At 39.4% G+C, this 26,915-nt stretch overlaps 2 protein-coding genes across 5 annotated transcripts; one reads left to right on the top strand and one right to left on the bottom strand.

Moving 5' to 3' along the window:
- Nucleotides 1–4,915: 4,915 nt before the first annotated feature.
- THAP5 (THAP domain containing 5) lies at nt 4,916–13,490 on the bottom strand. Of its 2 annotated transcripts, none has more exons than XM_066183082.1 (3): nt 13,339–13,490; nt 9,753–9,942; nt 4,916–6,476 (listed from the first exon to the last, which is right to left on the bottom strand). In XM_066183082.1, the coding sequence occupies exons 1-3, from the start codon at nt 13,419–13,421 to the stop codon at nt 5,535–5,537; spliced, it is 1,215 nt and encodes a 404-aa protein (XP_066039179.1). In that variant the 5' UTR covers nt 13,422–13,490; the 3' UTR covers nt 4,916–5,534. The 2 variants fall into 2 exon arrangements, with proteins under 2 accessions (XP_066039179.1, XP_066039180.1); XM_066183083.1 differs by lacking the exon at nt 13,339–13,490 and adding an exon at nt 12,571–12,587 and having other exon boundaries at nt 4,985–6,476.
- A 113-nt stretch (nt 13,491–13,603) lies between these two features.
- DNAJB9 (DnaJ heat shock protein family (Hsp40) member B9) lies at nt 13,604–23,677 on the top strand. Of its 3 annotated transcripts, none has more exons than XM_066183080.1 (3): nt 13,604–13,709; nt 17,381–17,608; nt 19,407–23,677. In XM_066183080.1, the coding sequence occupies exons 2-3, from the start codon at nt 17,392–17,394 to the stop codon at nt 19,835–19,837; spliced, it is 648 nt and encodes a 215-aa protein (XP_066039177.1). In that variant the 5' UTR covers nt 13,604–13,709; nt 17,381–17,391; the 3' UTR covers nt 19,838–23,677. The 3 variants fall into 3 exon arrangements, with proteins under 3 accessions (XP_066039177.1, XP_066039176.1, XP_066039178.1); XM_066183079.1 differs by having other exon boundaries at nt 13,605–13,742; XM_066183081.1 differs by having other exon boundaries at nt 13,605–13,757.
- Nucleotides 23,678–26,915: the final 3,238 nt, after the last annotated feature.

Genomic DNA, 26,915 nt, shown 5'->3' with positions numbered 1-26,915 from the left:
CCAGTCTGCATGGCTGCAGTACTTGAGCAGCAAACCAGACACCCCTGATAGAGGATGTGATTAAACACTCACACTATTATCCTGATTAATATGCAAATAAGCAATGCTCAGTTGTTTATGGGATTCAAACAGTAATCACTGACCCACTTCAACAAATGAGGAATGCAGTCATGCTCCACGTAAGGACCGTGAATACATTTCTTTTCACCATTCATTTGAGCAGAAGGCTCTTGAATTTAATGTTTTATGTTCAGAATATAAATGAGTTTCATCTTGTCTGAACCTTTATTTATCTAAGATTGAAGAGAATGTCACACTGTTTTGTTCATACACTGCCCTTCTGTATTAAAAATATGTTTGAAATTTAAAGACACATCTGAAATAAGAGGGAAAAAAAACCCCAAACCCCGCATAGTTAATATTCTGCATTTGTTTAATCAACAACAGAATAAAAATAAAATGCACGTCTTTAGTTTCACTTCTACAGCGTGATCCAGTAGCACCATCTGCTGTTTACAGGGAGCACTGCTGCTTTAGTTTTATGCAATATATACTATTTTTATATAGAGATGTCCATACATTCCGTAAGCATTTCTACGGTTTAACCTTTTTGAATGGCTATGAAAAAGGCTTCTAAATTGTTTTTGTGCTCTCAGAAATGTCAGTATTTTACAGGAAAGGCAGGTATTTAAACAGTGATAGACTTTTTACAGTGTACCCCGTAATATTTAACAATGCCAAGAGATATGTTTACCGGAAAACATCTGTTTAGACGCTTTACTCTTACTGCTTTCTTTGTGGAAAATATTTTGGCTGAAACTCAAATCCTGGCAGCAATAAATAGTCTGGTAAATAAGAAATGCAATACACTGGTTCCAGTAAAGGAGAAAAAGGAGCAATGATTTTTTTGGTAAGTAGGAATAAAACTCTCAAGCGTTTACAGAGATCCATTTGAGATCCACAGAAATTTAAATTAGCTCATGTTAGTAAGTTAGAAAATTGTCTCACAAATGAACAAAGGATAATATATTTTTTGTCCAAATCTAAGCTCATTTTTAAGTTACCAATGAGCGTATAGTCTGCCCTTTTTTCTTTCTCTGTTCCTTTCCCCTTTTGCCTTGGCGCTGGCAATTCATGACTTCCAGGAGATTGTAGGCGAAAGGAATGAATACGGGTGACTTCGCCCCTGGTAAGTACCAGCTGTGTTAATTACCCAGTACAGCCTCGCCCCTGCTGAGTCACAGCTATGTCCAATAAAGGGAGTGGGAGAATCTTCACGGAGGAGGTGGGTCTTTTGTGGTGCCTATTACTGTGCAGCTGCAATCTCTCAGAAAAGCAGGCTCTGGATCTCATTGCCCTGCTGTCATTATGACTAAGACTTTAAAGCCTCAAAGATTTAGGAAATCTAAGAGCAAAGGATTTTCAGCACTTTTTCAGTGGGTTTAGAAATAACATTCGGCCAAGCAGTCTCTTACCAATGCCATTGACATAATTATGGCTGTAGGAGTCCATGGAGTGCACACAACCCTGCCAGTGTGAGCCTTGGTCTGGTGATGTGATGGGGTCCCTGGGTGTAAGACCATCTCTCTGTGACAGGAAAAGGCTGGGCTAGGCTGTCCTAGGCAGCACTGGATACAGGCTGAAGCGGATTTGCATATATGACATTAACCTGCAGTTCAGTAGCATTATCCAGAGAGAGGAGGCATCGAGTTGTGTAAAGGCAAACAGGAACAAAGTGTGTGTCGTGGTTAAACCTCAGTCAGAACATAGGGAAGCCTCATGCTACCACTTGCACATTCTTCCTGGTGGGATGAGGAGATAGAATCAGAAGAGTAAAAGTGAGGGAATTTGTGGGCTGACTATAAAGACAGTTTAAAAGGGAAAGCAAAAGCTATACATGCAAGCAAAGCAAAAAACAAAATTCATTCACCACTTCCCATAGGCAGGCAGAGAGTTTAAGTGGCAAGTGGTTTAAGTGGAATAATTACAAATGCACTGTGCTAAAAAGAGAGAAAAAAGATCAAAGACATTGACTGAGCGATCTAGACAGACTTCTAAGAAATGGTTGTGATGCATGCAAGAGTGCAGTCAATATTTACACCACTGATGCAAGAAAGCACAAAACAGAAACTCTGGACAGTTGTTAGTCTGAGAGGAATAAAAAAATCCCCTGTAGCTGGCCCTGCATTCAGAATAAGAGATAAATTTCACAGAATGAGAGGGATAAATTCAGAAGATGGAAAATCATGGGAAATGGGCACCAGTCTATTCCAGATAGAATGCCACTGCTTGTAGGCGTAGGCAAATTTAATAAAACTGGTGGAATTTAAAGACAGACCCAGGAGAAAGCAAATGCCAAATTCCGACAGTAGCCAGTGGAAAAGAAATAGAGGTGAACAATTCAAGGTGACTAAAAAAAAAAAGATGACACCTGTTAAATATGTATAAAGTAATTAGTTACATCACTGGAAGTGGAAAGTCAAAAGATTAAAAAAAAAACTTGATGCATATCAAAAGTTATTGAAAAGATAAATGCACACATTTGACTTGGAACTAGATAAGCCCGATACATTACAAAAGGAATGATGATGACTCAGCGTGCTTCTTGGACACAGGGCTGCCACTGTACAAAAGCAGCTTCCACTGGATCTGAGGGAGTAATATATAGCACAAGAACCCATAAAGCTTAGTGAAATAAAATTGTGTGTGTGCAGGGCTGCACTTTATGATTAGGAAACACTGAAATCGCACTGCACATGTAGCATCTAATTCAGAGGGGTTTGTTGATTCTCAACATGGTATTTCTCCTTACTTGTAATAATTAGCCCACAGAATTCAGGGTTAGTGTATAACTGAAGCAAAGGACCCAGACATATCTTCCTGTCAGCAGCAACAGTCAACTATAATGCTAAATATTTTTAAATTAATACATCCACCTTGGGCCCGTTGGCCCAGAGCACAGGGAAATTTTTAGACCTGGAGAGAGGGTTGTAGAGTTACTGAGTTTTTCTGCTATAATCTAGGACTGAGATGAAGTTCATTTCCCCAAGCAGCCCTCACGGTGCTGTGCTGTGCACTGGTAGCTGGGAAGGTGCTGATAACACACCAGTGTTTTGGCTGCAGCTGAACAGAGCTGGCACAGCGTCTGTGCAGTCTCCCCAACTTCCCGGCCAGCAGTGGGCAAGATCCCAGGAGTGGACACAATCAGGACAACTGATCCAAGTAGTCCAAAGGGATATTCCATACCATATGGTGTCAGCTCACATATAAAAGCTAAGGAAAGGAAGATGAAGGGGTGGGGGGAATTGGTTATTTACAGTATTTGCCTTTTGGAGTGACCACTATGTGTGCTGAAGTGCTGCTTCCTGGGAAGTGGCTGAATGTCACTGCCAATGTGAAGCTGAGAATTAACCCTTCTTTCTCTTTCTCTTTGCTTGTGTGCGAGAAAACTTTTGCTTCTGCTTTGTTTTCCAAATGGTTTTCTCTCCCCTGTCCAGCTGGAAGGGGAGAGATAGAACAACTTGCTGGGCACCTGGCGTCCAAAAGTCAACCCACGTAAGTCCCAAGAAACTCCGTAATAGAAAGGAAAATTGAGCAGTTTGGGTTTCCCCCCATGTTTAAAGGAGTCTATGCCACAAACAACATTCTCAATTTCAATGTAGTAAGCTCTTAGTAAAAGCAAAATTATATCAGCTATGCAAATCCTGTGATAAACCACATGAATTTTTGGGGAGAATAGAGCTTTGCTGAGACAACAGCTTATGGTGTTGCAACTCTTTTGCCATGTCTGAGCTCTCACTGCCATTCAAGGACTATAGTGAACTTTTGAAATGGGTTGTTAGGCTTAAAATATGCAGCATTAGCAGAGGATTTGTAGTACGTTATAATTTTGCAGGGTTCCAACAGTAGCACATTAATGACACTTCTAAAACTGCTAAATCATTTAGCAATTTCATATAGCATTTTGTAAATCACTTTAAAAGATCCCTTACTCTGTAAAACATTACTAAATGTGCAGTTCAGAGAGGCCACCTGGATAATGTTCCCAAGATGGGATCAGATATGGCAGCAATGTTTCTACAGTACACAAGACACCCCTTGTGATTTCATAGCACACAAGGCGGAACAGGAATGTTCTCTTGTTCCAGGGAGAACAAAATGAGTGGGTCAGAGACATGGTAAACAACTCACCATATTATAAGTGACCTTTATGTGCTTTAGCAATTTTACCAAGCATAGCTTGTGCTTTAAGTCTGAAAGAAGCTGAGTTGAAGGACAAAGCAAGTCTAATCCAGTGGTTACTAATGCAGACTAACCCTTTAGAGCACTGTGCTTTCGCAGCCCAACTTCTACACTTCAAGATGTTCCATGTCTCAAAAATTTTGAAATTTCTTTGTTATCTAGTTGGAAGCCAGCTTTGTAGTTAGTGTGAACTGATTCTCAATTCCTTATAAAAAGACTACCAGAACAGTTTAGAAAGCGTGTAAAAGAGAACGTAAGTAACATTGAAAAGGAACCCATTTGCTCCAATCTTAGACTGATCCTGTGGTGGTGGGGATGAAACCATTTTGAATAAAGTAAAACACATCCTCGAGCAATCTAATGGTTGTAGAATATAATATACTAGAAGAGTTCAGCTGGAAGGGGTGTGCAAGGATCACCTAGCACAGCTATGATGTCTAGTCACAGACCAGATGATCTAGGACTTTTTCACTGTACTGAAGCACACAGCAAACTAGATCCAAAGGGTGGCACACTGATAGAATAAAATAAAGTATTTAGGCAAATTATTTTCCTCAAAATTAATTATATTACTATTACTATAGCGATAACCTATGCATTTATTAAGGTATTATTAAGGTATATATGCATTAACCAGCTGTAGAATCAATGCAGACAGCACTTACTAAACAGCAAAAACATCTGTGATTAAGATTGCTTTCCACTTGAGCTGAATCATAACAAAAAAATTAAGAATGAGATGAGCCTGTCCACTGGAAGAATATTCTTATGAAATTTTTTGTTTCTAGAAACAAATGAAAGAAAACACTTTTTCTGCAGAAACAATTTTAATAAGATCAAAGCGTACAAAAAACTATCAGAACAAATGTTAGATGAACAGAAAACTAAAGAGCAATTCTGGCCTCACTGGACAATGCAAATATATACATATGTAATTTTTCATCCTATATGCTTATTTTTTCCATTTTACTGCTGTCCCAAATGCAGGCAATTGCACGTTTCAGAGAAGCCTGCAGCTGAGAAAGGGTTAAATTCTTTTACTGACTTGATTTACACATGTAAAAAAAAGTTTGCCCAACTCAGGTTTTTTTTTTAATCTTACTTGCCAGTCACGTTTTACAGACAACATTCTACCACTTAGCTTTGGCTGATGTAACATTTTAAAGAATATTTGCTATTCATATGATTTGCGTTAGATATTTAAAACACCACAACTGGGAAAAGAGTTAATTTGTCTTAAAGTACAGTCGAAGAGGCTAAAAAGATATTTTAGAACCATCAGTTGAAAGCCTTCACTGTTTCATGGTCACTTCAAGTGCTGTAAAGTAGTTTTCTACCATCTTCAGCTTTTCTTCAGAAAGCAGGTTTTCTTGCTTCAACTGTCTAATAAGAGCTTCCAACGACCTGAGCCTTCCCAAAGTTTTTACCTCCTGCATTTCAAGGAAGGTTATCTTAGAGTGGAGTTTTGAAATTTTTTGCCAAAGGTGATCTCGGTCTACGTCTTGTCTGCAGTATGAATGCTCAGTCTGCAGTATTTCGTTTCCATCATATTCAATCACTTCTGTCTCCTCTTTGTCAAGAAGCTCCTCCTTAACAGGCAGGAAAGAACTATTTACTCTTTCAGGCTCTTCTGGACTCTCAGCTGGCATAATAATAGCAATGACAGACTCTTCAGTTCCACTGAACTGTTCAATGGTTTGTGTGACTGTACTCAGTAAAACTGCATCTTCACCTGTCTGCACTTCACCAGAACAGACCAGGTGAGGGACAGAATTTTCAACTGCATAGTCAGTAACTGACCCTAAAGCATTGTTCAGTTTCAGAGATGAATTCAAGTAGTCAGGGTCTGTAAATTGCAGGACTGTAGCTGTACAACCTCCTGAATCCTCCATGGAAGTATGAACACTGGTAGCTTCCACGCTCTGGACTGCTGCTGTCATTAAAACAGGATTAGGCTGATGTACATACTGCTTACAGGAACTATCAAGAATGACAGATGAAGGGGCCTGAAAGCCACCTTCATCTGAAAGCTGCAGGTTTTGGATTTGTAAAGGTTTACTCCATGCAGTTGGGCAAACTACTTCTGCTTCTTCCTCTACATTTTCTGCAATTATGGGATTTTTCTTTGGTGTACAAGGTTCAAGTGGTACAGATACTTTCTCTGACACAACATTTATTTCTTCCTGGTCTTCTTTCTGTACCTGTTGTGGACTGTTCTGAGAAGAACTTTCTTCCTGGAGGAGAAAAAAAAAAAAAAAAAAAGAAAATCAACACCTTGTAACAAGAAAATCATTGAGCATAAAAAAATTAGGCAAATTTCATTTCACAGCATGATACTGCAATAGGACTGAGATGAGCACTGTTTAAAACTTACATCAGAGGCCCAAGAATTCATGTAAACATCTTCCACAACTTTGCTTCAGGTCCTAAATGTTAAAATAATATTTTAAAGCTCTAAAAGCAATAATAGTGTTTGATTTTTTAGTTTTGGGGTTTTTTTTCTTATCATGGTTTGGGTTTTTTATTTGTTTTATTCTGGGTTTTTTTCAAACTCTAGGGAATTTGGACTTTTACACAAGATACAGTAATTTTAAATGCACTTGAAGAGAAGTGGTTACACAAAGGCTACCTAGCACCTTCTATTACCATCTGAAACATTGTATTAAATATATTAAACGTACACAGTACAAGGTTTTTGCATTAAAGATGACTGTAAACCAGCAATTCAATTCTGCCAACTAAACTTCACAATTTATGAAAATTGAGAGGGGTTTTTTTATATAAATCTTAGCAGAAAAATACAATGTTAACAGGACTTTAAACAGAAGTTGATACTGAAAGAGAGACAATATGCAGCTTATCCTTTTTTAGCCACTTTCTTTTCCCTTCCTTCACATAAACTACATCATATGATTAAAGATCAATATACAAATAAGCTTTTAGGTATGTCACTCAATGAAACAAAAAAAAAATAGTGGGTGTTTAATTTTTTTCTAGTAGATCTAATTATGAAAAGACTAATCTGAAGAATTTGTACTCATGTAAAACTGTATACATGTTTAGCCTGGGAATGAAAGACAAAACAAAAAACCAGAAAAATAGGCAATTTTAACTTTGCTAATTAAATACAGGCAGGCAAAAACCCTAACCAACAAAAAACCTCAAAATCCCAAACCAATAAAAAAACAGGAAAAGGGGAAAAAGAAAGAGAAAAAAAAAAACAGAGAAAAAAAGGTCAGGCTGAAAAAATGTATTACGACAAGTAAATGATTTCAAAGTGTATGTTCCTAAAAGTGTGTATGTAGTTTGGATCATCCTAAGTACATTAAACTTTGTGATTCAGTTTTATATGAAACTTCAGTCTCAAAAGGACTGGAAAGTGTATACAGAAATAGCATTCACTTGGTTACCTTCACTTTTTCAAAGACAATACTTAGCATCATGTCAATCTTTGGGATTTTGTGAAAATGAAGCATTTCCCTTTCTTTGTTCTGTCTGCAGCTGAAAAAGAATTTCTCAGACTATGTATTTTACCTAGACAAATCCCTTACAAAACATATTAGATAAATGTTCCCCCAATCCTCACCTGGCAGAACTGCCATTGAAGTTGAAGGAAACGCACCAAAAAAAGTCTCAGGATAGTTGCTTAAAGGAAGACTCTTACTTCCGTTGAAAAGTCTCCTTGTCTATCAGTCCCTGCCCTCCCACTTGTAGGTCAATCTTCAAATAGAAACCCTTGCAAGCTAATGTGGAATGGTTACTGATATTGAAATGCTGGCAACTATCTGCTCTTGAGCCATGACCACTCTTTATTTAGAAGAAGAAACAGAATGAAATGTTTTATCATTAAGCATATCTGGGAAGACATCCTTCACTTGCTCAGTAATACATAAAGAAAAGTGGTGGTGAGCAATATGCAAATATTGCAATTCTTTGCTCTCAGTTTCTAAAGGCAGTTTGGAGCATCAGCTTCTGGTTCCTCCTCATTTAGTCAGAGATACATGAACCAATTTTTTTTTCCCCAAAACAAGAACTCTTTTCCTTATCTTTCTGAATACTCAATCTATGTAGAAAGTTAAGGTTTGGAGCAACTTGAACCAGAGGTCAAGTCAAAATTGATTTGTTAATTTGCTGAGGTGGTCACTAAAAGCATATGACTTGATGTTTAGAAAAGTACAGTGAGAAGAAAGTACAGGAAAACAGGTTCACAGTATCACAGATACAAAGCACTGGCATCTCTTTTCTTTTGACAGCAGGAAAATGATGGATATATTAAAAATAAGCATAGAAATTACTTTTCCAAACTCAATACATCTATCTGGGATTTCTCAGATATATATTGCTGATGCCAAAATAATTTAGAGAAGCCATTGGTATGCTCTTGGCAACATAACTGTATAAAAAGTTTGTTACCTTAGTAACTCTACTGTCCACCTTTGTAGGTGTACTGTGACCGGTCTATGGTCACATGCAAATCAAGAGAATGAAGAAGTAGATAAAAGACAACTTTTCTTTGGGGTCAAAACACCCAGCTTATATGTAACTGCACAGAGGCATGGGACAGCAAAGTCCAGTTCCAAATTTACAGCTCCCTGTTACAACAGCAGCACAGGAATGTGAGGGATCTGAGGGATCTATTGAATCAGGGCGGGGGGGGGGAGTTTAAAGGAAAGATGTTTCTTCCTAAATTAGTACCACCACAACTTGCAGGATTTTCTATTTTTGTATGAGAGATTTACCAAGATTACTTTTCACTCCACAGAGTCAAAAGAGTAGACAACAATTAGAGATGTTCAAGAAGACAGAGTACTTAATGACTAAAAACAGTTTTGTAAAATTAATTAGCCACATATCTCAGTTTTACCTATTTAGCCTTAAATCAGTCTCTCCATTCCTCGCACCTGCAACATGATGACCCAGTGGAAGATAAACACATGCTAGAAGGGAATTAGCATAGGTTTGATCAAGATTAGGTGCCTGAGTAGCACAGTATTTTTATGTAACCAATAGCGCAAGTCTGTGAAAGACAAGATGGACTGTCTTTGTAGGTTGTCTTTGGCAGCCTGCAGTCCTGAGCTCTTAGGTAAAAGGTGAGGGAAAGAGAAATATGTAGTTTGAAACTAATACATTACAAAGCCAGTATTTCTGTACAGTTAATAAAATTCATTAAAAGAAATTAAAATATTAAGAGTAATTGTGTAAGAAAAAGCTTAGAATCATAATATTCTAATAAGAAATTTAACATTTTCTATAGTAAATACTTCTGTAATTTCCAGTTTAAAAAAAGATATTGAACCTCCACTCAAACTAGGGGAAGTTGTTCTTCCTTTACATTATGGAATCACATACCTGTTTTGTGTCAGTCATGCTGACAAACTGTTTTGATGGACAGGAATCCGATTTTTTAAATAAAAAATGTTTATCTAACACATTAGAAAATCTGTATTACATCAACAGTTGGTTAGCTTTGTACTACAAAACAAAACAAAAGAAGACAGAAATAGACATACCTCATCATCTGGGGAAGAGAAGATAGTTGGCACAGCAGTATTTTTCAGGTACCGTATGCCCCATCGCACGTCCAGGGAGTCGGGGGTGAAATGGTCACTGCAGAGGAGCTGGTGCTTACTCGGAGTCCAGGAATCTCGCTTCATATTCCTCAACCATTTCTCAAGTCTCTCTTTGTCATGAAGTGGAAATCTTTTTAAAGCATGTGAAAAGACAAATAAGAAAATATACAAAAATCTTCCTGTTATTATTGTCTTTCTTTGTTTTAAATAAGAATATCTCATTGTTACCTGGAAGGTAGCTTTCCTTTAGAAAAGATTGAAATAATATTTACTGAAAAATTTTACGTATTAAATGCTAATCTGGATGTCATGCACACATTAATCCAATCATTATCCAAATTATTTCTAGTTGGGTATTTGCTCTGAAATTCAGCAGAATTTCTGATTTCTGCTACCCAAGGGTTTGAGAATCCATGGCTAAGATGTTTTGAAAGGTTTGATCCTACAACACTTGCTCAGAAAGCAGTTCTGCTGAAGGGAGATGAAACACTGAGTCATAACTGAAATAAAGTTAAGACTGGTCCTCATTTTATTAATAGTATTTCTAGGGCTTATTTGTCTTTCTAGACACAACTAGTATTTTCTGTTTACCAGAATACCTCCTAATACATGCACCTCTTTGTTTATCAGATAAATTTGGCAACGTATTTCCAATACAGGATATAAATTTTGTTCAAAAAGTAAATGTATGGAAATGCAAAGCATTTCTATATTTTGTGTTTCAGCAATTAAACTTTCTCACAGGGTTAGAAGCCCACATCATATTTTGTAATTTAGAATTAACTTTTCAACCATCTAACCTACCTGAAAAGGAAAATGACAAGTATACACCTTCCTAGAAAAAAACTTGACTTTAAAAATACATGGAAATGGTCAGACAAATTACATCAGAAAGAGAACTAAATTAAAAGGAAAGTGTGTAAAGATATGTAATTTACTTAATGTATTGCAGTACACAAATTAAAGGGAGATTAAAGGCTTATTATGATGCAAGCACAGTCAAGAAGTGATGACAACAGGAACATGAACATTCGGGCCACTCTCGTCTCTCACCTCTTCTCAGTCAGGTATCAGGGTATTTGAAATGTGCTTCTATATTTCTCTGGTGCATACCAAATTTATTTTAACTCCAGCATATGATACATAAACCATAAGTTGAATTCTGAGCACTGTTGTGACTACTGTTCAGAAAACAGTATTCCTGAGAATCATGAGCAATAATAATTACAGAGGAAAAATCTCCGCTTTTGTGATCCCACCCTCAAATCCCTGAAGCTGCAGGTTTCCTCCAACAGCCACATATAACAATGACTCTTATGCAGGCACTGTGTTCCAAACCTGCAAACTCAGGTGATTTTGAGAGAAAGATGGCTGAAATTTGCACCATAAAGGTGCATGTCTTCCCCAATTTTTTGAATTTGTTGCCATGTAAGTTGTCAAATGACCAAGGAAACAGAGCAAGCTTTTGATGCATCCAGCTCTGTGTATCTGCAGGAATGCAAGGAATAATGCTGATAAGAACACAATAACCTCTGAAAAACAAGTTAGAGGTTCAGGCTTTTCATACTTAGATCACGTACACCCAGTGGCAGCACTGCATGTATGACAAAGCACGCTCCCCTGTGACACAGCTTAGCCTGGGTGTTACTCCAGAGATCCAAAAAAGTCTCTCAGGAAGATGAAGGCTTCCTTTCACTGAAGATCTTGTCACCAATTACACCCTCTCCAAGAGGGCCTTTGGGAACACCTGCTCCCACTGCAGTTACCCTCACAACACAGGACCCACTGCTCTACCCAGACTGCTTCAGATGGAAAACAAAATAATCTGTAGCAAGACAAGGGTCTGATAGTGAAAGTTACTCTTTTAGCTTAAAGGCAACATTGCTAAAACCTGCTCATGCTTCAACACCTCTTCACTTATCAGCAGCATCTGTTCTCTGGTGTAAACAAGACACACACAGAAAAAAGGGGAAATTGAAGGAGGAAGTGGACAGAATTTATTTAGCAGCTGCATCACTACACAAGTCAGAGAAGTGAAGAAGTAAAACAAAGAAGGACAGTAAGGCCAGCTGATATTAGGTGACAAAGGGTTTGGAAGGGGCTCAGACCCCAACCACAGAGCAGCAGAAGACTTCTTCAGTGGTGGTAAGAGGCAAGGGAATGAAACTTGCAATTCATATCAGTAGTAGTCACTAATATAAGGAAGAGAAATCTATAAATCAAATCTCAGCAGCCCTTCTATAGGAGCATGAAACTCAGAATGCAGCACAACTCAAGGGTGGATAAAATAGCTACGTTTTGGCAATCATCTCCATACCGATGCCGTACATTTGAATAGAAACATGTCTTGTTTTGATTATCCATGTGACACTCACACTCTCTAAGGCATAGGGTAAAAGAAATTATTTTCATGATTGTTAAATGATGCATTACATACTAGAAATGTGCCAGCGAAATAAGCTTTCCTTCAATCTAAACCAAAATTTGTTTCAAAGCAGTCTTCCTGTAGGTCTTCCTACACAGCCTTCCTGATCTTAGAATAACTGTGACTAATCAGAAAAGGAAAGAAAACTTAGTTTGAGGTATAAATTTTACCAAAGTACATTTTGAGGCTAATTGTGAAATTTATCTTCCAAGTTTTTCTTAAGTTGCTTTTGTTGACAAACAGTTCCATACTTTTATTCTACACAAATACGTCAATACTCAGTTACCTGCACTGTGCTTCTCCCAGGACTGTGAAATACTGTTTATAACTCACCCCCTGGGCAGCGACAGCCACGGAACCACAGCAGGGCAGAGGTTACAGCCGGCTGGGACGGCCGCTGCTCCCCGCAGGGTCTGGACAGTACACTGCAGCCGTCATAAACTCTTCTCTGGCAACCGAGATAGCCAAGTGCCAGCTAACTCAGCTGCTCCCAACCAACCAGCAATACCTCTGTTAACAGTCCAGGTAAGGTAGCAATTCTAGTGGCAAAATTTCATTTTAAGGAATCATTATATGTTTACTTGCTCACTCTTCCGGGCCCTTCTCCTGGCACGTAAACCTTCATACACAAGACGCTTCACCATCAAGCCAAAGCCTCCACTACTGCTTGCCCCGCTGGAACATCTCTTCCATACAGGCAGCAGTGAAACAGACCCACAAGTGCAAATTTTATACTTTAGTCCAATCTGCCTGCTCTTCCCTTCGCGGACCCTGCGGAGTCCCTAGAGGTGTCCGGAGACACCTGTTCCGGAGTCCACAGTGTCACGGCCCCCTCCCCAAGCCCCGTCCGCCTTGTGCGAGGGACGGCGTGTGTGATTACGTCCCAGCTGTCCACTCTTTACTCCCTACACCCTCCCTTCCCTCAGGGGGCCAGCGCAGTTTCCCTCCAGTCTCCCGGGACCAGACGGGGTTCCAAGGCGACCACCAGCGTGCTCGACCCGCGGCGTGGAGTCTTTCGGCCATTTACTTCCGCGGTAGGGCTCACTACCACCCCCACGGCCAGCGCTCACGCAGACCCTGCCCCGCTCCGCGGCCACTCACGGGTAGAAGCTGAGCTTGCGCTGGTCCTTGGCGCTCTGGCCGCCGCGGTTCTTGCAGCGGGTGGCGGCGCAGTACCGCGGCATGGCGGCCGCCGGGGGCCGGGCCGGGCCGGGGGCCGGGGGCGGCGCCGCCTCCTCACAGCGCCCCCAGCGGCGGGTGGCGGAGGCGCCGCGGCTGCCACCGCTCACGTGCACCGCGTCACGTGCGGCAGGCGGCCAATGGCGCAGCGCTTCGTGTAGGAAGGCCGGGGGGCCGGAGTGCGCGGGCGCTGGGCGCGGGCGGGCGGGAACGGCGGCGGCGCGGCCGAGGTGCGGCCGGGGAGCGGGGCCGGCGCCGAGCTGAGGACGGCGGAGAAGGGCCGCGGCCGCTGGGTGAGGGCTCGGAGGAAGTGGGAGGTTGCTGAAGTGAGTGGAGTGAAGGTGAACGCGGAGGGGTCGGGGGAAGGGGGGCGCGCTGGGAAGCTTGGGGGCAGCGTGAGAAGCTAGGCGGGGGGCAGAGAGAGGAGCCACTGAGGCTGGGTCCGGAGCATTTCTGTGGAATTTGGGCCTCTCTGGGCCACGCTGCGGTGGTGTTTCCCAGCCTGGCTGCGCTGGAGATGGGACAGCGTCGCTCAGTTTGGCTGTTAGCGGCTGCCCAGCTCTGGCCTGGCCTCGCCTCGCTCGATGGTGCGGTCCGGCTCCAGCGAAGTCTTCAGGGGTCTGGACAGGCAGGGTGATGCCGGGTTGATTCCTTCTTTTTCATGTACTCTACGGCAAGGTTCAGGAACCTTCTTTTGTATTCGCTTTCGAGTCAGTATAGAGGTCAAGGCAAGTACAAGCCTCCGATTTTGACAGACTTGCCTGTAGCTGCTTGAGGACTGAAGACTTGCTTACTCATCGGATTAGTCGTGGTAGGAGAACCAAGGGAAGACCTTGGTCACTTTATTACTGTTAGTAAATTGTTTGCAGAAGTAATTATAGGACGTGAGCGTTCCACAGGTTAGCGTATCGCAATTCTGTAATGAAAGCAGTAGCAGAACAGTAGTGATGCTCTGGGTTCTCTGAGCACCTGAGACTTTGAATATAAGCATTTATCTAATATTTTGGTTAATTACTTTCAAAGAAGGACGCAATGGGCTGTTTGTGTTGCAAGATGAAGTAGGTTCTTATGTCGTAAATGTGACAGATTTTATTCTAGGTACATCATCCTCAAACATCGCTCCATTGTGCAGCTATTGATAACGATCGGCTCTTCATTAGTTTAGCAACGTTTATCACCTCTGCAGTACTTTGGATAAGCATTAGACGGTGCACTTCTTACACGAAGGTGAATAGTAGTTGAGATCTGTACCTGCTCATCCAGCAGAGTTAAATAGTTACTATGTAAATAGTTACTATGTGGCATAAGGCCTCTTACTTCATTGACAGATGTACCTAAATAAAGTGTAGCTCTTCATAATTATTAGAAAAGCTCATTACAGCGTGACCTTAATGTGTACAGAATTTATTGAGTTCTGGAATGTGATTTAAGTAGCTACAGTGTATGGCCTGGAAAGTGTAACTTACCTGTCCCTTTTTAATTGAGAAACGGAGGGTGAAGAGTCAAGCAAAAAAAAAAAAAAAAAAAAGTATTTAGAAGAGACATTATTTTGAAAAGGATTGTAGAAATAGTTAGGAATGCCAGGGCTGAAGTAGTTGACAGTAGCAACACTAAGGTACTGACACAAATAAAATAGGTGTTTTTTAAAAAGTAAATTGAATAATTGGCAGTATCTAAATATAAGGCTTGCTCTCTCTGATAACCCCATGAAGTTTAAAATGCTGCCTACACGGGAATTTTATTTGTATTTGGTTTTCGTTTACATCTTATTCTTAAATTTGAGTTTGAGTTCAAGGGCAGGATTAAGTCTGTGCTTGCTAGTTTAAAAAACAGTGAATCTTAAGTACTGTTTTTTCACTATGCTTTAGAAATCAAATATAGCAAAATACTTCATTTCAGAACTCCTAATGTAAGGAACTGTAGAAAAAGAAAAATTGAGATGTATTTTGCTATCAAGAATTAATACAAGTTGAGATGGTTAGCCAGAGCAGAAGACCTGAAAGGACTAACTTGATCTCTGGCTCTCATGAGTTATGAAAGAGGGCTTTACTTTTAGTGGAGGACATGTACTGTTCCTTTTAGCTCTTTTGAGTGTTCAGTGATAGAAACAGGATGGTTGACTTTAAGACAATGCAGCAGGTGGTTATGCAAGCATGATGCAGGTGTGGTAAATGAAGTAAATAAAAACAATCACGTGTGAGATGAACATAAGCCTGCATCTATAAAGCACAAACAGGAAGAAAGCCCCAAAAGCATGGAAGGATGTTCATGGGTGTAGTTCTTAGTGCCTAGGTGGTAAAATTTCAGGCTAGTGAAGTGGGGAGAGAAGATATGTGGGGAAACTGTACTAAAAATGTATCTGATACTGTGCATGAAGAATACTGGAAAGACCTGTCCATTTGGTATCTAAGTACGCTGATCAAAATACAATTTGTTTTGACTGCTGCGCCTTAACACTTGATATCATACAGGCTGCTGGCCAGATAAATGCTTAGGAGGGCATGGGTAGATTAATCTTGCAAGCCTTTTGCTCTCATCTCACAGCATTCATTTTAGCCCCCTGAGTTACTTCTTAGAAATGATATTCTTTTTTCCATTTTTTGGTTCTTGCATTTTAATTTTGTTTAGAGGATATTGACTTGTTGGTAAATGCTTAATTTTCTGTTGTATCAGATTTTCAAAGGTTTTGAATTCTGCCTGAAAAATACTGGGTCCCATGCTGGCTAGCAAAAGTATTCTAACTTTAATGGTGCTCAGACTGTAAGTTTGCTTATTCTGCTTTCAGGAAAGTAACACTCATTGTCTCTGAGTTGTTCTTACATGACATTCAAATCGGTGTAATCTGCTGAGGGAGACATGTTACATCTGGAATGTTCAGGGTCTTGTCCTGCATCCTTCTGGTCAGGTGCCAGCCAGCACTCTGGCTGTGAACACTTGCCTTTCTGCACTTTGTGTTTTAAATGTAATATGCACAGGCATATTATCTGTTCTCACCTTCTAGTAGGAACAACTCACCCTGTCCTTCATGAAAATCATGAGACATCATGTGGCCATGTGGAACTGTTTTTAAAAATCATTTATTTATGACACAATCTTCCCCTGAGTTCCCAGATACTTGTTTCAAAATAGGTCCTTTTGACAGATGCATTGTTGAAAAAATGTTACTGCTTTTAATTATTGTTGAAGCTACCTGTCTTGTATAAAAGACTTTTTTCTTGCCTTCAGTTCCAATACTGGGGGTTTCATATGTAAACCTTTCTATGCAGTGGTATTTATCAGGTGAATTCTGTGACATCAAATACATGGTGGGTGTTTTCTTTTATAATGCAATCTGATACATGGATGAGCTAAGCCAGTCTATCGTTAAATAAAGGAAAATGTGCTTTACTTGGCTGAACTCTGGAAATGAATGATCTGCTCTTTATCATATTCACCTTAGGTTGGTTGAACAAACTGAAGCTGAGCACGAGTGTCTAATAGTGTTGTCTTCCTGCACCTCACAGTCATGTCTAGGCCAGTTGTGTTTTCAGGCTCCTGTTGTTGCACCAGTGAGTTGGTCTTCCAGCAGAGAGTCAGTTTTTGCAGCCTGTGCTTAATTTAAAGCTGCTGTGTTTATGGTCCTAGAACTCAAGGATTAATGTAAAGCTAGTTCAGGTATGGCACTGTGAATGCAATGAAATTTGCTGTGTATTTACTCTTGCAACTTTGGATGACAATGATCAGTTAGGTGTAAAAGATGAGCACTAAAGTGATTGCTATGCATGTGGATTGTCACTTTGCAGTATTTTCACTTACATATTCTGTGAATATGAAAACAGCATAATGGAGTTTGACAGGTGTAAAACAGTGTGCCTACAAGCCTGTCATTGACTCCTGGTCTTCCTCTGCCAGCTTACAGTTGTAACTAAGTTGTTGGGGAATGTAAAATAACTTGTTCTTCAAGTATATTTCCTTTTCTTTTTAGGAACTGGAGAAATGGCCACTACACAATCTGTCTTCACATTTGCTCTCTGCATTTTAATGATAACTGAATTAATACTGGCTACAGAGAGCTATTATGATATCTTAGGAGTTCCAAAAAATGCATCTGACCGCCAGATTAAGAAGGCATTTCACAAGCTGGCTATGAAATACCACCCAGACAAAAATAAGAGTCCTGGAGCAGAAGCAAAATTTAGAGAAATTGCTGAAGGTAATATACATTATCTTTTGTCTTAGTAATTTGATACATGTCTTATATCTATAACCTAAGTGCATTTTGTTTTTACTGAATAAGAGGTATAAAGGGTTTTTTTTCTGAATTCCACTTAAGTGCTGTCGAATGTCCAGTATAAAAATTTGAGTTGTTTCTGTGTTCTTGCATATAGGAGGGCTTTTTTGCACAGTTTATACATTTCTGCTTATTAGGCTTTTGGCATATTCCTCTTCTCACAAAAAAAAGAAAAAATACTTGGTATTAGGACAGCTTTAGCCCTAGGAGGTTAATTGTTTGCTTTTGATCTGTTTCATAAGATCTAGCTCAGGATTACTACCAGGGCTTCAGGAAGGCCTAGCAGCAACCTAGCAGTGACTATGGGGAGGTTATAAGAAAACACACAGCAGGCTGCTTCAGTGGTTCACGGTGGGAATACAAGAGGTGTGAGTGGTTGTAGGAAAAACTTTTTCACCTTCAGGATAATGGTTGGATTTGAAGATCTTGGAGATCTCTTCCAGTCTTAACAACTCTGTGATTCTGTTCTGCAGGCCAGTGTTAGAACAGATTGTCTAGGGAGATTGTACAGTCTCCAACCTTGGACACTTTTCAGGAATGACTGGGTAACGCTCTGGCTAACCTAATCTGATGTCATAACTGACCCTACTTTGAGCCGGAGGTTAGAGTAAAGGCTGAGGTCATGTCTAACTTGAACTATCCTGTGATCCTACAAATATACCACTTGTAGGTATTGTGTGATAAGATAAAATAAAATGGTGCAAGTGGGTAATTAAGAACAGAAAGACTTGCTGAAAGATAAGGTATACTCACTTGTATTCCCTGTGGACTCAGGTATAACATCCATCTATCTGTGTAGTTCTCCTGACTAAGCTAAATGGGATTTCTGGCTTTTACCTTCTTGTCTGCAGAAGAGTTATTTTGAAAGAAAAGTAGTTAGTAATATAATGAAAGGGAATGACAGCCTTGGTAGATACTTACTGCAGTTGTTAGCACCTACTACAGGAGGAAACAGAAACTCTAAATGTTGGATTATATAGAATAATTTCAAGTCTTTGACAGGTAAGAAAATGGAAATGGGTTTTTAAAATATTTAGTTACCAGAGTGGACATATTTTCGATTAGAGTTTCTGCATTGGAATACCATCAGCTGTAGTTGTAAACCAAAGATTGGAGAGAAATCTAATTTCATTTTGGGTATGTCCAGTCACCAAATCTAGGTTTATTGCTGATCTTCCAAAAAATTGAGAATCGGGCACATGATGAAATTACCTTTTATCTCCTCGATGTTTATGTTGTTGCTTGGTTATAACTGGTGTCACTAGAACTGGCTGCCTGGCTAGTAGCTTTGCAGACATTACCTTGTGTTTCTGTGATAGGAGTGCAGGGGGAGTAGAGCTCCTGACTCATCCTGCTTCCTTCGGGCTTTCTGATCACCACTTCTCACTGTTATTGTCTTTCAAATCTAAACATTAATAATTATTAGTAGTTTAACTGTGTTGTGTTATGTGTAACATGTCCTCATAATATAGCTGTGTTTGTTTATTATTGTGAGTAACTATATTGAAGCAGTTTATTTTGGTTCAGAGAAAGGTAAGTAAACACTGGGCTTGTTTGGGCTTGAACACTGAATGATAGTCTTGTTTGAAATTTGTTCAGTTCAGGAAGAGTGGGAGAGAAAGCTGCTGTTCTTTGTATTTGTGTAAGGTTTTATTTTTTTCTGTTTTTTTTTAAGTGTAAATGAACTGTAACAACTTTTTTTTTTTTTTTTCATAAATAGCATATGAAACATTGTCAGATGAGAATAAACGAAGAGAATATGATCAGCTTGGCCGTAATGGAGGAAGAGGAAGTCATGGAAGCCCGTTCCATCAGTCATTTAATTTTGACTTTGACGATCTGTTCAAAGACTTTGACCTATTTAGTCAAAACTCACGGTCAAAAAAGCACTTTGAAAATCACTTCCGAAGTCATCGGGAGGCTCATAATCGGCAAAGACGTTCTTTCCAAGAGTTTTCTTTTGGAGGTGGACTGTTTGATGATGTGTTTGAAAATATGGAAAAGATGTTTTCATTCAGTGACTTTGAAAACGCACACAGACATGCGGTGCGAACTGATGCCAGGTTTCATGGATCCAGCAAGCACTGCAGGACTGTCACTCAGAGACGAGGAAACATGGTTACCACGTACACTGACTGTTCTGGACAATAATGTTTCCTTTCTTCCAAACTGTTCCTCTTTTCTCAACATCTTCATAATCTTTCTTGGTTTTGTGCTAACATGGAAAAAATTCTCTGAACTGTATTTTCTAGAAAACACTTAAACTAATATAAAGAAGTTGTAGACGAAACTAATCTTCAGAATAGAAACAACATCCTGTTGGGAAGTAAGTGTGTCAACAACTACGTAGAATGGGAGAGAAATGAGATTTCATGTAACAGAAAAAATTATATATATTTCAGTTTAGTAAACACTTTCCCTAAATTTGAGCACAAGATATATATTTTTCATTTCAGAAATGTAATATAATTTTTTTCATGAAAACCAGTTTAGGACTGATTGAATTACTGGTGTGTGGATTGAAGGAGAGGAGATACTTTAATTTTGACATGCTGCTTTTTTTTTTTTTTTCCTAGTCATGTCTTTCCAAGTTTGCACTTGCAGTTTTTGCCTGATACAGATTTACTGCGCAAATTACATAATTTACACAAAATAGCAGACAAAACGTGATTTCCCTGGGTTTTTGTTACTCACTCTAGCATTGCAAAAGTAATAGTAAAACCCTTGCTTTTTGAAGTTGGATTGTGTTGAGACAGTGAGTGATGTAGGAATTAGTTTTATTTCTGAATTGGCCTGAAACGATTTTATGATTTGAATAACCCTTGATTTATTTAGGGGATATAGCATAGTCATGCATGGAAGTTTGTGTGCTCACAAAGTTTTTATTTTGTTTGGGGTTTTTTTTTCCCTTCTTCCACAATACAAATATTTCTCTAACAAGGTTTGGAAGGGCACACCCAAAACACTCTTGTTGTATGCTTACTATATTACCACATGTGCACTCACTTAAAACTCACTTTATTGAACTAAAATATCCCTCTTGAGATCTTAAGGACTTCAATAACATAAGCTTGCCTACAGATTTGTGGTGTTACTGAAAGGGTCTAAGTAAAAGCTACAGTGTTTAGATTGACAGATTTATTACCTGTCATCAGGAATTTTTCAGCATTGTGATTTGGAAGGTAAATTCTTAGCCTAATCACATAGTGAAACTGAAAATTTCAATCCTCGTATTCATCCAATGCCTTGTGGGGCTGGAAACTGCTAATAAGGGAAGTACTTATGGGTATTGATGTTAACACCATGGAAACCCACAACCAGTCTAAACTACTTTAAACTAAAAAGGAAGGAAAAAACACCAGAAAATGCTGCAGAACAAAACCCCCAAATACTTCAGCGGATGTCAATCAAAAAGTTCCGTTGTATCTCTTTAAGTAGTCATACAGGTTCAGTATGTTAAATTGCCTGTCCCTTTAGTAATGGGAGCTAAGAATTTACCTTTCAGATTGATTGCATGAGCAGAATAAGCATTTTAACTAGCAGTGTTCTAAATAGCCTTTGAGTTCTTAAAATCTTTATTAAGAGATTAAACCCTTTGCTTCTCGGATGGATATTGAAAGCTGCCTGTTTGCTAAGGAACTTCAGCCTTCCTCTCAAGTGTGTTTATTATTGCTTGTTCAGTTTTCATTGCCTAATCCTAGGAATGGATTGTTGCATTATGTTAAGTGCTTTTCCTTTTCTGTGTTCTTTATTTATTAATAGACTAATACCTCATATATGGTCTTTATTAAAAGCCAGTAATTTGTGCAACATTATCGGAATGTGCAATATTCTTATAGTAGGAAAAGTGCTGGATTGAGTGTTTTTTTCACCCTTTTCCTGTGTAAGTAATGATTTTTGTTTCTTCTGTATAATTAATACATGATCCAAGCAAAAGTTGTAATTTGTGTAGCTTTCTGCATTTATTTTCTTTAACATACTCCATTAGTCCTGTGCATGAATCAGTCTGCCCAGTTCATATCATATGGGCATCCAAGTGAAGAAATTATTGACTTAAAGTTAGGAATTACTTTGTCTCACAAAGATTAAGTATTAAACATGAGAGTATTTGTGAATGTCCTTTGGTGGGAGGCAACTCCAGAAGTGGGATGCAAAGGTAAAATATCAATGTCTTTAGTGAATATTTTCTTAATTAAAAAAAAAAAAAAAAGGAAATAGTAGAATGAGCAATTCACTTGGGACCCTTCCCAAACTGTGAATTAGAGAGAATGAAAGCTAAAATGAACACTGTAAATTGTAGGAAACACATTTCACCCCTAAACTCAAGTCATCTAAGTGACTGTATAAATTCACAATCTTTCAAGCTAAACTTTTATGTGAAAATGAGGGTCCTGGCTGCTTCTATACTAGTGTCCCCTCTTTAAGAATGCTCCAAATTTAGCGCAAAGTGTACTTGTTTTCCTGATCTCTTTAAAGTATAAGTATGAAACTGATAAGAAAACCAATAGTGTTGCTATTTTTTTAGCTGATCTGCCTTTAAAAACCTTCTGCTTAGTCTATTTTAACTTGATTTCATATTATTTCTCTTAATTTCTCATCATGGGAAAAACAACAAATGCTTTCCATTACTTCTGTGGCCAAGTCACCTTTCTGGTTGTTTATATTGTCAATCCAAGGACTAATCCAAAGGAAAGCTTGTCATGAGTATTGCAGAAACTGGCGTATGGCTGTCCCTGTGGTTTTCTATGATGGGTTTGCTTTGAATAGACTTCAGCTGGAGAAATTCAGGCAGGCTTTCCTCAGCCAAGAGTCTTCACTTTCATGTCCCTGAGAACACAAGCTTGCAACACATGTTGTGCTCCTCACTCATTTGGAGCTCTTGCACATTCTTTCCCTATTTATAGTGTTTGCTTCATGGTACGCTCCAGCGGAAGTCCTGGTATAACCTTATGACACCCCTGACTTCAGAGTTTCTTAAGTGCCATCTTTGATCTCTCTTTAAATCTTACAAAAATACCCAACAAAACCAGTTCCTGTTAGATTAGGGTGAAAAATAAAATTGTGAACAATTTTTTGAAAGTAATTTATGCATACGTAAATCCAAATGATTTGGTTTTTGAAACTACCAAAAAAGTGTTTTTTCATGTTTGCTTTCTTCCCATTATACTTTTGAAACACTGTATCTAGTGTAGATAAAAGTAAAGTTAATTAGAGTGCCATTACATGAAACATGTGAAAATTAATGGTGTGATGTCTTTTTTTTTTTTTTTTTTTTCTTCAAGATGTTGGTGGGAAACCAAAGTGAAGTGGTTTATGTGGTGCTTGTGCTTTATGAAATGTTTTGACCACTGCAATTTCCCTGAATGAGATGATGGGGTTGGCAGGGAGAAGAGAGTGGGGCTGAAAAAAATTGAGTCAATTTCAACTGGTTTGTATTTTTTTGGAGATGTTGGGAATAGCTTGGAGTTAAGGTATTATGCTTTTAAACAAAGCAGGCAAAAAAGCCTGTGCTAAAGGACTTCTTTACTGAAAAGCAGGGCATGTAAGAGCTGAAAGCTTCTGCCTGGAGCTGCTGGGTCACTGCCTGTGGTCTGCCCTGCTGGGGTGTGTGAGGGCAGCAAAGGCCAGTGCTAGAGGCTGTGCTACAGGGAATTGCATGTTCTGAAGCCAAGGTCAGGTACTGTGCTGATTCACAAGGCTGCTTGAAAGTTCTTGTTTTCTGGGTCTAATCTTTAAGAGGTGGAGAGTATGAAAATTTTGAGATTTGATTTGTTTCATCTGGCTCTTTCTCATTAGAATCATCTTCTTTGGAATCCAAGCAAACTGTCATCTTAATAATGCAAATGTAGATATTGAGGACTGTATGTATTGGAAGCAATGTGAGATCTGCATTATATTTTTATGGCGAGGAGTTGTGGGGGTTTTAAAAAAGAATTTGTAAATTGAAAACTCATTAGAAGTGTATGTTGGAATTAAAAGCCTTGTGTAGTATTTATTGGCTGTGCCATGTATGGGGCCCCTTTTGGAATAAAATGCTGTTCAGAGGATTGTTTGGCTCTGGCAGCTGTCGTGGTTGAGCCTGACTGGTCTGCCCTCAGATAGTGAGTGATTCACACAGCCGTGCTGCTGGCTTCTGTCCTGTGGGCACCTGTTCCTTCAGGAATGGGCTGAGACCAGCTCTGTAGAGGCCACTTAGCAGCTGTGATATCCATTGACTGTAAGTCACTGCTGGTACAAGTCTGAATCGATTCTTGCTTAGGGCTATGCTTCATCCTTGATTCCAGTTTCTTGTTTTGAAAAGTTTTTTGAAACAAACTTTTTCAAAATCAAACAAAAAATAGACACAATAATAAAAAAAAACAGTACCAAAGCCAAACAAAACTGCTTCGAAGTGATGTACTCCAGAGCTTAATTTGGGGCATGTTACCCATTATGCAGTAGTGTGTAGTTCAACAGCACCTGTTTTATGAACTACAATGGCACTGAAATGAACATTACTCCTTGTGTTGTTCCTGCTGAGGTTGCAGTCACACCAAAAGGTGTTGTGAAGCAACAACACAGATCCCTAGGATGGCTGCAGGATTCTGCCGAGGCTCTGAGACACTACCTGGAGATGGTAGACCATTTTGTCCAAGCAGCTCTTCTGGGACAGTCCACCAAGGAATGAATGCGACTCTGGTATTAATAAATCTTTTTTGTGTGTTTGCACAAAAAGGGAGGAGGGTTGTGCTGGGGATTATGTTGACTTGTGTTGCTGGTCTGTTGAGAATCTGAGTTCTGTGTTTCTCTAGGCTTGCAAAAACTTATGCTCCTCTTAAAGGCATCCATGAGGGGAGAGAGGTGTCTGATGCTCCTTTGCTCAGCCTGACACCTGACCTCCAGCCATGGGCAACTGAGAATTGTCTCAGTGGCACTGGTGCCGTGGAACTACTGACCACTGTTGATCAGTGCTGTTGGTGTCTGGCTCTGTCAATAGCTTGAATCATGAACCAGTCTTAGGTGGGGCTGTAACATCTCATATGTTAAGCTGAAGAACTGTGGCCAGCGTACATATGGTAGCCAGAAGCACAAGCAGAGACTGTTATTGTTACTCCACATAGCTATGCTGGATTTAGAGGAAACAGAAGTACAGAATATTGAGTAATACACATCTAGGGACCCTGAAGATATACATATGTTGCTGTCTTATGAAGATTTTTCTAATTCCACATTGAATGCTCTTCTTAAGCACCACTTTTTACTAAAATTTTATCTAGATATGAGAAAGAAAATGGAGTTTTGGTGGTTACTTGTTGGATGGTATTGCTTTAACCTGTTCATATCCCACTGATGTGGAAATGAATGTGGACTAGGAAAGATGAAAAGAGCTGTGTGGAGGTTGCAATAGAGTTTAACCCATTTTACTTTAGGACTTAAAACTTGCAAGATTTTTAGCCTTCAATATGCAGGATTTTAGGTAGTGACCTAATGACAAGTTGTGTGTTATGGCAGTACTACTACATGGCAATAGAAACATACCTGTCTCCTGCAGGGCAAAAATAGGCACTTTATGGAACTCAAATTATAAAGTGGAGCTGAAGTGCCTGTACTGTGGCAGCGCTTGCCAGACTCCACCTGGCTGAAGCAGGGGAATCCATTGCGGCACCATGATTGCTACTGCTGAGCATACAGCTGAGAGAGAAGGAACTCGTGGCCCAAATTGCTTCATGAATCCCAACAATGAATTTGATTCAGTCTTTCTGCTTTAATATGTAAAATTTTGCATTGAAAGTTGTTTTAAAGTAATATGGATCTTTAGCCTGTCAGGCAGCCAGTGTCTGCTTGGTTGGGTGGTTCTGCCACCTCTTGGTAGCTCAGACTGGGAGGCAGGGCAGAGGAAGGGCTCGGACTGTTGCTGGGAGCAGAATGCAGATGTTATCACTTGTATACAAATAAATTAAATCATTACCTGTGCAGATGGAGCATAAATATAGCTTGCTTCTGCTGGGAGCTGAATGCAGAGCTTGTGGCTTTTTGGTAGAAATGTTATTACTATCAACAACATGTATTGTCTCTACCTCTTCTTACACCTTCCTGCCCCCTGTTTTTTTTTTTCTGCTTCTGATGGCTGATGACTCTGCTCCAGTTGCTGTATTTTCCCCATTTGGCAGTGGCTATAGTAGTCATGTTTCTACTTGCTTTGTAAGTTCCTGTCAGTTGACTTCAGTCTATGCATATGAAACCTATTTTGCAAATCCAATTTAAATGGGTTTAGGGTTTTTTTAGTAGTGCAAACCATTTAAATGAAACCTAATTTCCTCCTGTCTCTCTTTCCCCATATCCTGTTGAGTTAGCTACATATACAGAATGAGGTTTTGTACTGGTTTTCTGCTTTTATTCTGCCTGTGGGAGGACAAATGATACCTAATTGGGCATAAAGTGAGACAGGTGCTGACAGATGATATCTTATATAAAATCTGCTGATATAAATTTAACCTACAAACTTCTGGAAAAAAAATGTCCCTGGCAGAATAAGTTGGTCTAATTGGCACTTTGCACGATAACCTTGAAGCTTAAAGATGAAACAAACCTGAAATCCCACCCACCCAAGCCCAAAACCACTACCCTGGTGAGTGTGAAGGTTAACCTGAGGAGGGTAAATATTTTACAAAATTTCTTCTGTGTTGAGGGAAACAGGCTTTTTAACAAATAATAAATATCTGTAAGAGATGATGGAAGGAAGCGGCTGGAGCACTTATACCTCCACAGGTAGATTTATGCTTGCTAAAATAAAAATATTTATTTCAACTTAAGGGCACCTAATTAACACAGGGCACTCTATGAAGTTATCCCCTTGTCAAATGAGTATTATTTACACTTTCTAAATACTGTTTTGCATCTGCCCAGATTCAAAATATTTGCATCAGCTTGTGTATCCTTCACTGGCTATGAGAGTGCAAGGAGTTATCATGAGTTATTGCTGCTTAGACCCACAGTAACTTACTGCCTGCTCATAATTCAGTCACACGTTTGAACCCTGCTCTGAGTTATGCATGGTTGCATAAATAATCTGAGATAGAGCCATGAGGGGAGGCCAGATTTCTTGACTTCGGACACTGTACTCTTATCATGAAGCTATTCTGACTCTATTCAATCAGGTCCTGCCTCCTGAACCAGTGTCAAATTAACAGAATGCTTCAGGTAATGTTTTTGGCTGTGTTACAGAACTTGTCTTGTATATGAGGTGCTT

This window comes from Chamaea fasciata, unplaced genomic scaffold, assembly GCF_029207755.1.
Source record: "Chamaea fasciata isolate MVZ Bird 193981 ecotype frontalis unplaced genomic scaffold, bChaFas1.0.hap1 SCAF_5, whole genome shotgun sequence".
Taxonomy (NCBI): Eukaryota; Metazoa; Chordata; class Aves; order Passeriformes; family Sylviidae; genus Chamaea; species Chamaea fasciata.
Note: the sequence above shows the minus strand (reverse complement) of the source record. Positions and strands in the feature narration are given on the sequence as shown.